The sequence below is a fragment of the Semicossyphus pulcher genome, unplaced genomic scaffold (assembly GCF_022749685.1).
Source record: "Semicossyphus pulcher isolate SPU_LCO1_2020_fin unplaced genomic scaffold, fSemPul1.0.p SCAF_28, whole genome shotgun sequence".
Classification (NCBI taxonomy): domain Eukaryota; kingdom Metazoa; phylum Chordata; class Actinopteri; order Labriformes; family Labridae; genus Semicossyphus; species Semicossyphus pulcher.
Genome location: NW_027211702.1, coordinates 6,031,396 through 6,045,788, shown reverse-complemented (window position 1 = coordinate 6,045,788; position 14,393 = coordinate 6,031,396). Strand labels below are relative to the sequence as shown.

The window sequence follows — 14,393 nt, the reverse complement described above, 5'->3', positions numbered from 1 at the left end:
AATCATTTAATAACCGTGTTTGTTTGAATTTACACACAAAAAATAGATTTTCTTTCTTTATGTTTTTCTTTTAATTTTGAAACTTCATCATCATCAGCGGTCTCTCTGGGTCGAGTCTTCCTTCTTGGTCCTCGGGGGTCTTCATGTGAGCAAAGATGCTGATTCTAGCGCTGCATATTTTGCAGTGTGGGCGGGGGTGAGCAGTGTTGGTGTTCGGTGTAGTTTGGGCCTTTTTGGGCCTCCTTTCACTGTCTGTTTTTCTTCTGGGGCGGCTGTGGCTCAGTGGTAGAGTCGGTCGTCCTTCAATCGGAAGGTCGGAGGTTCGATCCCCAGCTCCGTCAGGCTACATGTCGAAGTGTCCTTGGGCAAGACACTGAACCCCAAATTGCTCCCGGTAGCATAGCCAACGGGTATGAATGTGTTATCTGATTGACAGTTGGGCACTTTACGTAGCAGCCTCTGCCATCAGTGTGTGAATGGGTGAATGTGATATGTAGTGTAAAAGCAGCTTTGAGTGGTCGCAAAGACTAGAAAAGCGCTATATAAGTACAGCGGTATAGTGCAGCACCTTCACAGACAAGTTCCCTCCAGTGTGTGGTTTTCCAGGTGTTGAAGTCGCGTTGTCCTGTGAGCAGCTGGGAGGAGAGCACTTGTTTTGGGAGGCGAGAGTCAGGCATGTCCGGCCCGTCTCAGCTGGTGTCGGGCGATGGTGGCAGTGATGGTGGGGACGTTAGCTTCAGCCGGTGCTGGTGTTGCTGCGTCTATGTTATGTGCCTCAGGTGCTGCTTTCCCCTTTGCTGCAGCAGGTGATCAGGCTTCGTGCTTGTGGTGTTTCTTCGAGGCCTTAGTGTTTGTTTATTGGTATTTGGAGTTTTTGGTTTATAGTCTTTTGACTGAGAGAACAGCCTCTCTTTTGTTTAGAAGAAGCTCACTTTGTCTTCCATTTTTTGCTTAGTTTGTAAATACATTCCTTTAACTTTGTACTTTGTTCATCCCTTCTTTTTCCTGGGTTTGAATTTATTGTTACTCCCCTCATTCCCAAGCCCACTCGGAGGAACCTAACTATCATCCCAGCTGACCTAAAGTTGTGGTTCTCAACTGGTGTGGCCGATGTGTACTTGAAAAAAGGACATGGGTTTCCTGTGACGTGGGAGCAGTAGTATTGTAGTTCATTCACACTCCATGTGTCCACTGATTGGGTAATCCCAGCTACAGTTACATTTACATTCTTGAAACTTGATGAGCCCGACAGTAGCTGCATTTATGCTGCACTTTTTTAGTTTATTTCTGTTGAAAAAACTGAAAAGGAAATATTTTCCTCTTATGCACTGCTGCCTGTTATACTGTTGTGTTTCGTGATGTCCAGGTCCAAGTGGCTGTAGTGGTTGAAAAAGTTCAGAAATTTGGGTTGCAATTTGTCATTAAGAAGGTGTTGGTGGGTCCTGAGGCTAGACCAGTTGAGAACCACTGACCTGAAGGACTGAAGAGGTAAACCTACAAAACAAGAAACGATAACTTTGCTACATACAACTAAATACTGAATCTTATTTTATCAACATGTTTCTAATAATAATGATAAAATTAATAGGTTGTTTTTATTATTGCAAGTTAAAGATATAATCTCAAAGATCAGTTTCGTTCTCTTTGGCGCCACCAATGGTGATAAACGGTAATTGCGGGAGCACACTTCCCAGATATCCAGACAGTGCTGCGTGTGTGACGTCCACGGTTGGCTCCGGTTGTAACTCTTGATTTTCCTGGCTGACGGTCGCTTTCCTTTTCAGACTGTTTGCTTCATCTGAGCGTCGAGTTTGTTTCTTCTTCTTTGGATTTTCACTTCTTGTTGAAGTTGTATCTGTAGTCATCCATCTTTTCTTTGTTTGTTCAGCCATAGTAGATTACTGTTTACTCGCAACACTTGCAGAGAGCGGAAAAGCAGCCGCTTAGCTCCGCCTACCCTCTCTGGCAGACCAACCACTGCTGGCTGATGGAAAACGCGTCACTAACTGGGCGCCGCTTTCGACACAGACACCCAGTCCATGATAATACTATATACTGCAAATGCAAAGGCTTTCATCTGTGGGCCACAGGATCAGTCACCATTGTGTTACCTCATTCAGAGATAGATAGAGACTTATCAGACATTTATTTACATGAAAATCTGAGAGTTTATCACTTTAAAATGACGTGAATTAAATGTATTTCCGAGTAGAGTAACACGTTTAGAAGTCCCAAGATGTGCACCAATCTTCATTAGATGTGCAGAACCTCTCTGCACCACTCCGAGCACTTCATCACACACATCCTGCATCTCTAGCAGATTGCAACACCACTTCAGAACCTCTTTAGTGCAACCAGAAAAATCCCCGAGCTCTCCAGAAGTTATCAGAACACTAATAATACACCTAAGGATCAGATTATTATGTGACAACAAACGGCTTCAAAGAGATCGAATTACAACAAAGAGACACAAATTCTATTCGTATTTTTATTCTGATTCTTTGTCGTGTGTGTGTTTCAGAGCATCAAGGTGTCATGGCAGCCGCCTCCTCCCAGCTCCCACAACGGCCTCATCACCGCCTACAAGATCAAATACAGGAAGACCGGTCGCCGTGGAGACCAGGAGGCCATCGAGCCCAACAACTTCTGGTACCTGTTCACAGGTGAGGCCCCGCAGGTTTGCTTTATTCTGAGTTTATTATGTTTGGATTGGATATTTGAGGCTCAATAATTCCTTTGTAGATTGTATCAATAGCTACTCAAACAGGGGTGAGTAGTGCAATTTTCAGCGGCGGAATTATATACATTTGCTGCTCATGGAGAGTTTAATGGTGGTACAACAATGGAGCTCTCTGGCACACAGGAGTGAGATATATCAGGCGTTTCATACACAGTCATTAGGGTACATTTGTTGACTATTTGTAGAGGATTTTTCCTTCAACATGAGCTCTTATTTTCCCCTGTAAATAAACCTGTTAAACCTGACTCATGCAAACCGAGATATATAAAAAACGTGCCTGAATGTAAGCGGGCTGTAGTTTCAATATTCAGGGATTTAAGAGAAACACAGACGAGTGTTTTCACAGAACGTCACCTAAGGCTGACAGGCGGCTGACATGAACGCTCAAATAGAGATAAACAATATGTAAATCCTCAAGATGTGTGTGTGTGTGTGTGTGTGTGTGTGTGTGGATAGCACAGTGGACTTCTGTCTGCTCGTGTTTGTTTTTTTCATGTATCTCTATGTGTCTGTTTGTTTTCTTCTTTTGTGAAGGAAAGTCTGTATTTGCATATGCATGTGTGTGTGTGTGTGTGTGTGTGTGCGTGTGTGTGTGTGTGTGAGAGTGTCCGCATTCAAACTGCCACCAGCTATTATTTCAATTTGGGGTTTGCAGGATTTGAATGGAACTGATCTTCCTTTTCATTATTCCCCTCTGATGGTTATCTCCACCCGTCCGTCTGAGCAGGAACTCATCCCCCGGTGGCAGGTGTTTATGTGTGCGCTGAATGTGATCCGCCCGCCTGTCAGCAATAATCACTCCCTTTATACAGCCAGAGAATAAGAAACTGATTTTCATTAAATGGAATAAAAAAGAGCAGCTTCACTGAGGAGATTAAAGAATGACACATAAAGCTTTATTAACACTTTAATTTTACTCTGCGTTTACACTTCGCAGGAGACTCGGAGCTGTCGGAGATGATAACATCTCCAGTTAGAGGAATGTAAATCTGAGGGTTTAAAGTCGCCTGTTTGCACTCTCGCTTGTTCTTTGAGCTAAAACTCAGAATAATGGTTCTTTAAAGAGTTTAACATGAAAACTTTCCTCTGAGTATTCAGCTTCTTTCAACTGTCAAACTGGGAAACAAAAAGTGATTTAAACTCACTTTAAAGAGTTTTGAACTGTTATCAAACAGTCTGAATGAAGTACTGAAGCCTCCATGTGACCTACATCAGCAAACAAGACGAGCAGTGAGAAAACTTTCTGTGTAGTTATTCTTATTGTCTGTCACCCGTCAGATTAGCAGCAAACTCAGACGACATGATCATGCAGGAAATATACCGACGCTGTATTAAGGCCATCGTAAGAAATAAATGAATAAATAAATATCCAGAGCCGGAGAAGAAGAGAAATCTCTGGACTCCTTCCCAAGTGCGTAACTCACTGAATGTAGTCGTCAGCTTCGACCTTGGGGTGGTTGTTTGTTTGTTGTGTAAGCCTCCATCCAAACAACAAAACAACTAAAACCACTGCTTAAAGTAGTTTCCCAAATGTTCTCTCTGTAATGCAGATTTGTTTCCTCTCAGTCTCCGTCATGAGGTCGTAGGGTAACTCTCATGTATGATGTAACCCCTGGGGCAAACGGGGAGCATAGAAACGTGTGTTTCTGCAGCAGAGGGTCACTCAGTCTTTCTCCTCGATGAAGTCTGCTTCTTGTGTGCAGAGAAAACAGGCGAATCAAGAGGGAGGGGGCCGTGAACCACAACTTTTTTTGTGGGGGTCGCTGCTTAAAAAGTTTCCTCTAAAGATGACCTTACTAGTTTTTCTTTATCGTAAATTTATGATCTATTATAAAGTCATAAACTTGCGAGTTATTTCCCACAAATTTGCCATTTTTTTCTGGCAAATTTACGACTTTAATCTCTGAATTTTCTTGTTTTTTCTCAGGATATTCCTCTTCTCCTCCGGCTCTGCTTTTTTTTTATATTCTTGTACAGCCTTGTAAAATACAGCCCCTGCTATTGAAGAGATATTTGGACAATGTGTGGCTGTGACAGAGAGCCATTTGTTAAAGGGAGTCAACCCTTTTCATTCAGCAGATGCATCATTTCAGTGTCTGGGAGAATGCAAAGCTTCCTCTCAGCCCTGATGTCCTCAGACTGTTTGAGGAAAGAAAACCTTAAACAGAAGTAAGATGACAGAAGGATGCAAAGTGGAAGTGTCTGTTCAGGCTAAGAATAAGGTCAATAACTGGTGCTGTAGCAGCATCTACGCTAACCTCTTTAGCAGCTGCTATTGAGGTCTTTGCTCGACCACTGCAGGAGCCAATCAGCCGACAATATCTCGTGTTGAGTTATCTTCACAGTAACAAAAGGAATATTTACAGCAGCACAGGCTGTTTGATAAGCATGTAACTAAACAGTATAACGAAGCTCTTTTTCTGTCTGTCTTCAGGTTTAGAGAAGGGCAGTCAGTACAGTTTCCAGGTAGCGGCCATGACAGCTAACGGAACAGGACCGGCCAGTGAATGGTTCGCCGCAGAGACGCCGGAGAACGATCTGGATGGTAAGAACAGAGAGAGAGAGAGAGTGTGAGTGTGTGTGTGAGAGAGAGAGAGAGAGAGACAGAGGGATAGCAGTGATTTGTACAACAGCATGTAAATACCTCCTCTGTCCCAACACTCACATAAATATTTAACCAGTTGAGCGCTGAGACGGATAGATGGAGGGAAGATTCGCCTCAGGGGAGAAATGAGGGAGAGGGAGGAGGAGGAGGAGGGGAGGGAAGTGAAGGTTGGAAGGAGAAGGGGGAGGTGAAAGAGAGGAAAGGAAAAGAAGCTGTTTCACTTAAGTGTAAAATTCAAGCTGCATTTCAATGAAATGTTCTGATTCAAATCAAAAGAGACAACTAATGAGCGAGCCGAAGGACACGCTAAACTCCTCCATTCAGGTTTAAAAGAACAAGAAGTTAGATCCTCTTACATAATAAAACATATCGATATTTGCTCTCGGTGAGGATCGAAGACGAGGAAGTTGTCTCACTTTTTTTCTTCATCCACCAGTTTAGCTTTTGATGTTTACGGATTAAAGTCGGATCAAGGAAAACCATCATTTGGTTAAATCCTCAAAGCAACGTCACTGCTGCAAATTTGATGACGTTTTGTTAATAATTAAACAGATCTACAAAACGGAGCCCTTAAAAACACCAAAACAGTCTGTAGGTTTGACAGAATGTTTTATGTGGTTTGGGTGAAAGAAAGAATGAAGGAAAGAAGGACAGAGAAATGAAAAAAGACAAACTGTCTTTCTGCTCTCGGGTTTGGTCCTCTAATAATTTGGAGCAGAATAATTATAACGCTGAGCTCAGGCTGAAGCTCGGGAGCACGACGTCCCGGTCAGCAGGAAGCTGCTGAGATCAAAAACAAACACATCCATGCTAACTGTGTTTCCAGGACGCAGCAGAGGGACACGCAAATCTCATTTCAATGGATTATCACTCAATAAAGTGATATGAAGCGTTTCCCCCCGAGGACCGAGAGCACCATAATCTGATCTAATCTGATGCTGCAGAATAACACAAAGTGTCAGGGCTTATTAGGGCTTAATACACAGCTAACAGGGTTAGCATCTGTTAGCCCAATTGCTTTAAGTACCTGCTACTGCTGCGGCTAACAGGGTTAGCTTATAAACAGCCTGTGGCGGAGGTCGGGGCTGTAGCCACGACACAGGAATAAAACTACCTTCTGTTCTTCTTCTTTGGTGTGATGTCTCATTGTTTGTTTCTGCAGAGAGTCAGGTGCCCGACCAGCCGAGCTCTCTGCACGTCAGGCCGCTGCCGAACAGCATCATCATGTCCTGGACTCCGCCCCTCAGCCCCAACATCCTAGTCCGAGGGTACATCATCGGTTACGGAGTGGGAAGTCCGTACGCTGAGACGGTCCGAGTGGACAGCAAGCAGAGATACTACTCCATCGAAAACCTGGGTGAGGATCTGCTTCAGGACAGACAGTCTGCTAAGCTACGTGGGGGGCTGCTAACCTAGTGAATATAAAAATAACTTCCATGAACGAGTTACAGAAACATTTTAATAGCATATTAGCATGAAACAGACCTATGGTTATTTTAACTGCATCGCTGGCTGGGCTGCACAACACTGTCTCAGTAAACAGGCCTCCTTACTTAGACTTTCTATTTTCAGTGCACAAGTTCCTGCAGACTGACAATTATGGCAAAATATAACCAATATGAGAACCTGGACGGATTACTAACCGCCAACACGTTGAGTGTTGACACTTCTCTAACCCTTAATGGTTTCCATCCTGCAAATCTATGCAGCAGTTCAGCAGTGCAGTGCTTTCCACATTGTGTGAACCACACACAAGCGGTGTTGAAACTGTTTTCCAATGAAAGTAGCACTAGCTCCAAAAGTCGCCAGATGACATCATCTCCTGTGCATATTGCTGACGTCATCACGTATTCATTTGCATAATGTTTTGTGGTTGTTAGCACGTTTTTGTGGAGTGCAGCGAGGGAGGTCGAGAAACATTTAAACAAATCAATGAATTTATAATTATTGATTTTATTTTTATTCAAATATTTGCTTTGATTAATTAAATCTTCTCATTAGCATAACTGAAACTATCGTGTACCACTTTCTCGTGCTTTGTTCAATGCAGAGAGAGTTTGAGAGCGAGAGCCATATAAACTCATTACAACTGAACTTACAACTGAACTCCCACTACTGTGGCGAGCGAGCCGCCCGATTGGCCGCTGTCCTCTTCCTTGCTACTGCCCCAGGCCAGCCCCACCCGCCCCTGGCTGCCTGCGCAGTGCTGCTGCGAGAGAGGAGAGAGAGCAGCTCGGAGCTGAGGAGCCGGGAACTGCGATTGATCTGAGCAGCAAACATGGGAATGAATTACAAAAACATACATTTCAGTGGTCTGAAAAAGTCCCTAAATTTGTCGCTAGTTGCTTTTTACAAATAAAGTTGTCAAGAGGGAGAGAGACGTCGCTAAATATGTAGGCCACACTGCACACAAGAGCCTAAAAGTTGCACATTTTTACACAATAATTGATGGAATTGATAATACTTCTATGGTTGCAATTTGCCATTACAAAGAGAAAGAAGCCGATAAATGTCATTTCCTGTTTGTGCACACCGGCCGTGTTCAAAATACACTCCCCTTTGGTCGCTAAAACACCCACGTTACTTTAAAGATCCCTGTCACTATGAGTCATGTTGGGCTGCAGATTATTCCCAGTTCTAGTCACAGTTTTAGGAGCTCTTCAATTGAGTTAGAATGAAATCATTTATTGAGGACCAGACTGCATGTAAGGGAGAGGATATGTGAGCTGATCAGCACCTGGATTAATTCAGATGTACTGTATCTGAGTGTCAGTGTTGTGGTGTAACACTAGCACAGCTGCAGGCAGAGGGAGGCATGAGCAGAAGATTGATTGTACATATTTTTTCTATTACAGTCACATTTTTCTGAGGTTCTGTTTCATCCCAAAAAGCACCAAAATAATTCATCGCTTTGAACTTAATTTCCAGCGTGCTTATCACTTCCAATATTTGATCATTTCATTCCCAATAAACGCAGCTGCTCCTGCCAACAAAGTGCCAATATTGACACAGCGCTCCCCTGTTGCATTAATTCATTATGATGATGAAATCCCCCATTTAATTACGATCAATAATTTAAAGGGAATTTAATAAGAAAGCTGCTTGAGGAGGAAATCTAATTGTGAAAGGTTGAAAAAGAGAAAACATCCTCCCCAGCGAGCGCAACAAGCAATTTGCATGCCAAAGAAGACAATAACAAATTGGGTGAATTTTTTATACGCGGATGAAAATTCCCGTCTCAGGTCTCATAATGGCAGAGTAATGAAAAAATAAAATCTAGCCGTTGTGCAGCATGCACACATGGGAGCGAGTGCACATATGTACATGGCATTTATAATTCATAGTGATCATTAATTCATACTGCGAAGCGTCTGGGGAGCAGAGAGCGTGTGTTTGTGTAAGTGATAGAGGGTTTGACGCTACATACAGAGAACACGCTGCATCAAGAGCGCTGAGTGACCGCAGGTCGAGCCGCTGCATTAAAATCAGTTCACATATCAGATTCAGTTTTTTATGTAAGCGTATTTATTTATTAATATTTTTACAGTGAATAATCCTATTTAAACAGGAATAAATCTCTTTTACAATAGACGTGAAAGGGTCTTGTATAAGAAGAAAAATATCTCACTAGAGCATGAAAAGAATCTTGTTTGAACATGAAAAATAGATTATTTTTATAAAGAAAATGTCTTTCTGGACTAAGAAAAAGATCTTGCTAAAACAAACAAGATCTCCTGCTAGAAAATGAGCATAAAGGTTTTGTTTCCTCATCAATGTATGAACTATAGTGACCTTATTTTTTCATGTTCTAACATGATCATTTTCATGCTGCAAGTTATCTTTCCTCTTATAACAAGATCATTTTACTGTTATTAAAATATTATGCTAGAGCATGAAAAGGATCTTGCAAGAAAATGAAAATGATCTTGCCATAAAAAGAATTGGATCTTTTTATTGTATGTAAATATTATGCAAAAGCATGAACAGGATCTTGCTCAAAAAAGAAAAAGGATCTTCTTATACCATGAAAAATATCTTGGAGGATCTTGTTAAAACATAAAAGATATCTTGCAAGAGCATGACAAAGGATCTTGCTATAATGAAAAAGATCTTGTTATTGCATCAAAAATATCTTACTAGAGCATAAAAAGGATCTTGCTAGAAAAAGAAAAGGATCATGTTATAGCATGAAAAATATCTCGCAAAGGCATACACAAGATCTTGCCAGAAAAAAAGTCTTCTTATAGCATGAAAACTTGCAAGAGCATTAAGAGGATCTAGATACAACGAAAAAGATCTTGTCATTGCATGAAAAATATCTTACTAGAGCTTGAAAACAATCTTGCGAGAAAATGAAAAGATCTTGTCATACCATGAAGAACAGCTTGCAAGATCATCAAAAGGATCTTGCTAGAAAATGAAAAAAAAAAGTGTGATAACAGAAAATATCTTGCTAAAGAATAAAAAGGATCTTGTTATACCATGAAAAACAACTTGCAAGGGCATTAAAAGGATATTGCTATAAAAGGAAAAGGATCTTGTTATAATAAATAATATCTTGACGAGCATGAAATGAATCTTGTTATAACGAAAAAGATCTTGTTATTGCATGAAAAATGTCTTACTACAAGATGAAAAGGTTCTATCTTGATATACATTAAAAATGTGTTCTTGGACTGAAAAGGATCTCACACCTGGACCAGTCATTTTCCAAAAATTAGTCCAATAATGGTGGTCACATTGAGTCAGTTTTTCCCAGATAATACGAAGTTAATTTATGCTCAAGGTGTTTGTTCATCAACAATTTTATTGGAATGTGGCAAAAAAAACATTTTACATCTAAACTAAAGATGTAGTACATAAACATAAATGATAAAACAACTAAACAAACACTTTGATGAAGAAGAGGAGGCTCTGACTAACATATAACAAATGCTGGCTCGTGGCTTTGTAACTGGCACTCCACATAGATAATAAGAAACCCAGAATGTTATTAACTGTTCATTAAAGCTGAACACAACTTTAAATTTTCTTTTAAGCATATAAAAGATCGAGAGCAAAGTTGAGGAAGGCAGATAACCTCTGCAGCTGATCATTTTAATGATGATATTAATGATGATGTAATAACTTTTTTATGGCACATTACCAGACACTGTTACAAAGTGCTTTTCAAACAGACACAAAACCAGACAAGGCAGATAATATGAGAAATGAAAGCCAAGAGCACAGAGAAAAAAACACCGTAAAATGGATCAGATCAAGTGAATAAGAACATAATATTATGTTTTAAGTTTTAAGAAGAGAGGAAGACTAGCTGAAGACTTTGACTTCAGCAGGCAGAGCGTTTTATAGTGCGGGGGCTCTCATAGCAGAAGCCTTATCACCTTTCATCGCAAATCCAACCTGGGAGTAATGATCGGGCTTCATCAGCAGATCATACGCGCCGAGAAGACAAATTCCAGGTCGACAAATCAGAAATGTATTTAAGAGAAAGCGCAGCTATAATTTAACAAGATAATGCACTGAACTGTGTTTGCTGAATGTCAATTAGAATTACTTATAATGCCCCTCTCTCTCTCTCTCTCTCTCAGAGCCGAGCTCGCACTACGTGATTTCCCTGAAGGCGTTCAATAATGCCGGAGAGGGAGTTCCTCTGTACGAGAGCGCTGTCACCCGATCTCTGACAGGTATGATCACACACAACTCACTGCTTATAATCACTGTAATCTGTGTTTTCAGTAGCCTACAGTGGTGATATGATCTCACACAAGCGATCTGAACCAGATGTAATCACGCCCTGAGAGAGTGAACACTGTGACTGCTCTGAGTATGATATGATGTGGCCACAGTAATAGCAGCGACAGTGTTATAATCAGTTCCAATACTAGCAGTTCCAAGCATCATTACCAAAACTAATAGCATTGTTATCAGTTGTACCATTAACAGTGTGTTATCAGTAGCATTAATAGTAGTAGAAGGAGCACTGGGTGTAACAGCTGTAGTTGAAGTAGAACTAGCAACAGTATTAGCAGTAGCAGCATTAAAAACAGCAGTAACAACAGCTAAAGTAACAGTAGTAATAGCATCAGTTGCAGTATGAGAGGCATTAGCAGTAACATGTTGGGTAAGTGGTAGAAATAAAGACATAAGTAGCAGTAATACCTAATACTAGCAGTAGGAGCAGTAGCATTAGCGTTAGCAGGACTAGGATACATTGCAGTAGCTGTCACAGTAACAGCAGCCATTAGCAGTATTAGCAGTAACGTGTTGGAGAACCTGTAGCAATAACAATAGCATTAGCATTAGCATTAGCAGTACCAATATACTTTGCAGTTGCTTCAACAGTATGATTAGCAGTAGCAGCAGCCATTAGCAGTATTAGCAGTAACGTGTTGGAGAACTGGTAGCAATAAAGATAGCATTAGCACTAGCATTAGCATTAGCAGTACCAGTGTACCTTGTAGTTGCTTTAGCAGTATGATTAGCAGTAACTGTTGCAGTAGCAGCAGCCATTAGCAGTAACATGTTGAGTAAGTTGTTTTAATCAACAGAGGTAGAATTAGCATAGCAACTGTTACTCAGCTTTAGCAACTTTAGCATTAGCAGTAGGCCTATAAGGCATCTTTTCATATAGGCTAGACTCAAAAGTTGGGAAAACTTGTATTCGTTGAGAAGGGGACCTGGCATTGTAACGATGAGGTGGCCAACATTACGAAGCCCAACACATTTTTTCTGATGCAACACAAAACCAAACCAGGCGAGAGCAGAGTGGGGGTCACTTCCAGCCCAGATTCAGGACGGCCATGCCAGACTGAGTTCATTGTTGTATTTACACGGCTGACCCAAATCAAAGCTCTGTACTTTGGAAACAAAGAGACAATCTGCGTAAACAATTTGACTGTATAGGCATCCATGCAGCTTATTTCAACCTTTTTAATGTTTATAAGCGTATAAGGCGGCGACCTCCTGTGGCAGTGGTAAATACAAAGATAGAAAAAGCAAACGTGCAATGCTCTACAGTCGTACTAAAGAGTGCTAACGTGCATTTGGGATGGCGGTCAGGGACGATGGACAGGTTAAACACACTCAAGACTTCACGCAGGAGGCTGTGGTTTAGTTTGTGATACAAAGGTAACATGATGTCACAACCCTGAACATAATTTAACAAACACAAGCAGCGTTCTCACCAAAGACTTAGCCTAACCCTAACCCAAAGGTACCCTAGTTTTGGTGCCTAAGCTAAACCAAAGGGAGACCGCTGCACAACATGTGTGTCACGTTTGTACCGGAACATTATGTCCTGTTTGTTGGAAGCAAACTTTGGTAGAAAATCCACAACGTCCTGAGTTGTGTTGTCTTTTCTTTTCCCATGACTGTAGGTGCCACAGCTCCAAAAGCAGGCGGATAAAAGTGATGATAAAGCTTTGTGTTTGTGTCGGTCGCAGCGAGGGAATATCGCCTAAAGCCATCAAAAAAATGAGAAAGAGAAATATAATGGCAACGTCATACGTATGTGAAGTCTTTATTTGTAAATCTACGAGGACGGAGAAGATCAAACAATGGAGACTTTTTATTTGTAGTTTTTATTCAGGAGAAAAGACAGTTAGACCTCAATCTCATTTCAGCAGCCCTGAAATATTCATCCTCACACAGCAGTCTCTGCTTGCTGTGTGTGTTCAACACGGACTTAACATGTAGCTGTGTGTGTACAGTATTTACACATGGACGCGTTATCATGACTGTATTCTTGTGTGTTTCTCAGAGACACATCAGCTCGTCCTGCACACTGTGAGCTGTAGAAGTGAGATAAATGAAACACATCCAACTCCCAGCCAAGTTTCATCTTATGAATTAAACAGCCTGCTCACCCAGCAGCCTGCAGCTGCCATAAATCCTTTATTACTCACATAAAACTGCCACATTTCTGACGCTTTCACCCCCTCATGATGTGATGATACAGCAGAGACCCCTTTAGCTCACTCGCTGTCTCTTAACCTTCATCACACATACATGTTTTCATGGAGAAACTTTCCAAAACAAGATTATTTTTTTAAACTTGCCTTTGATTGAGATTTCTTTAAAGGAGGAAAGAAGGAGCGATGAGGAGGACAAGCAAGAGAGGGGAGATGAGGGTCCCAGAGGGAGAGAGAAAGTGGGAGGGTGGCAGAGAGGCAGAGAGAGACATTTGATGGACTTTAATAAAAGCTCATGGAAGACACGAAGACACACGTAGACACACGTAGACACACGAAGACACACGTAGACACACGAAGACACACGTAGACACACGTAGACATACGTAGACACACGTAGACACACGAAGACATACGTAGACACACGTAGACACACGAAGACACACGAAGACACACGAAGACACACGAAGACACACGAAGACATACGTAGACACACGTAGACACACGAAGACACACGTAGACACACGAAGACACACGTAGACACACGTAGACATACGTAGACACACGTAGACACACGAAGACATACGTAGACACACGTAGACACACGAAGACACACGAAGACACACGAAGACATACGTAGACACACGAAGACACACGTAGACACACGAAGACACACGAAGACACACGAAGACATACGTAGACACACGAAGACACACGTAGACACACGAAGACACACGAAGACATACGAAGACACACGTAGACACACGAAGACACACATAGACACATCTAGACACACAAAGACACACAAAGACACACGTAGACACACAAAGACACACGTAGACACACGTAGACACACGAAGACACACGAAGACACACGTAGACACACGAAGACACACGAAGACACACGTAGACACACGAAGACACACGTAGACACACGAAGACACACGAAGACACACGAAGACACACGTAGACACATCTAGACACACAAAGACACACGTAGACACACGTAGACACACGAAGACACACGTAGACACACGTAGACCTGTTTAATAACGCAAGGATTTCTATCCACATGTCTAAAGTTCCCAAGAACATAAACACACGTGGTGTTGTATAAAGATTTTTTCTGATCTGT

At 41.7% G+C, this 14,393-nt stretch overlaps 1 protein-coding gene across 1 annotated transcript in view; it reads left to right on the top strand.

The window, feature by feature from the left end:
* dcc (DCC netrin 1 receptor) overlaps positions 1-14,393 on the top strand; it is a 291,775-nt gene that overhangs the window by 201,546 nt on the left and 75,836 nt on the right. The window contains exons 13-16 of the mRNA XM_069677215.1: positions 2,522-2,663; positions 5,175-5,285; positions 6,508-6,702; positions 10,937-11,032. Coding sequence (XP_069533316.1) covers positions 2,522-2,663; positions 5,175-5,285; positions 6,508-6,702; positions 10,937-11,032 — 544 coding nt within the window. The remainder of the gene's footprint in view (positions 1-2,521; positions 2,664-5,174; positions 5,286-6,507; positions 6,703-10,936; positions 11,033-14,393) is intronic.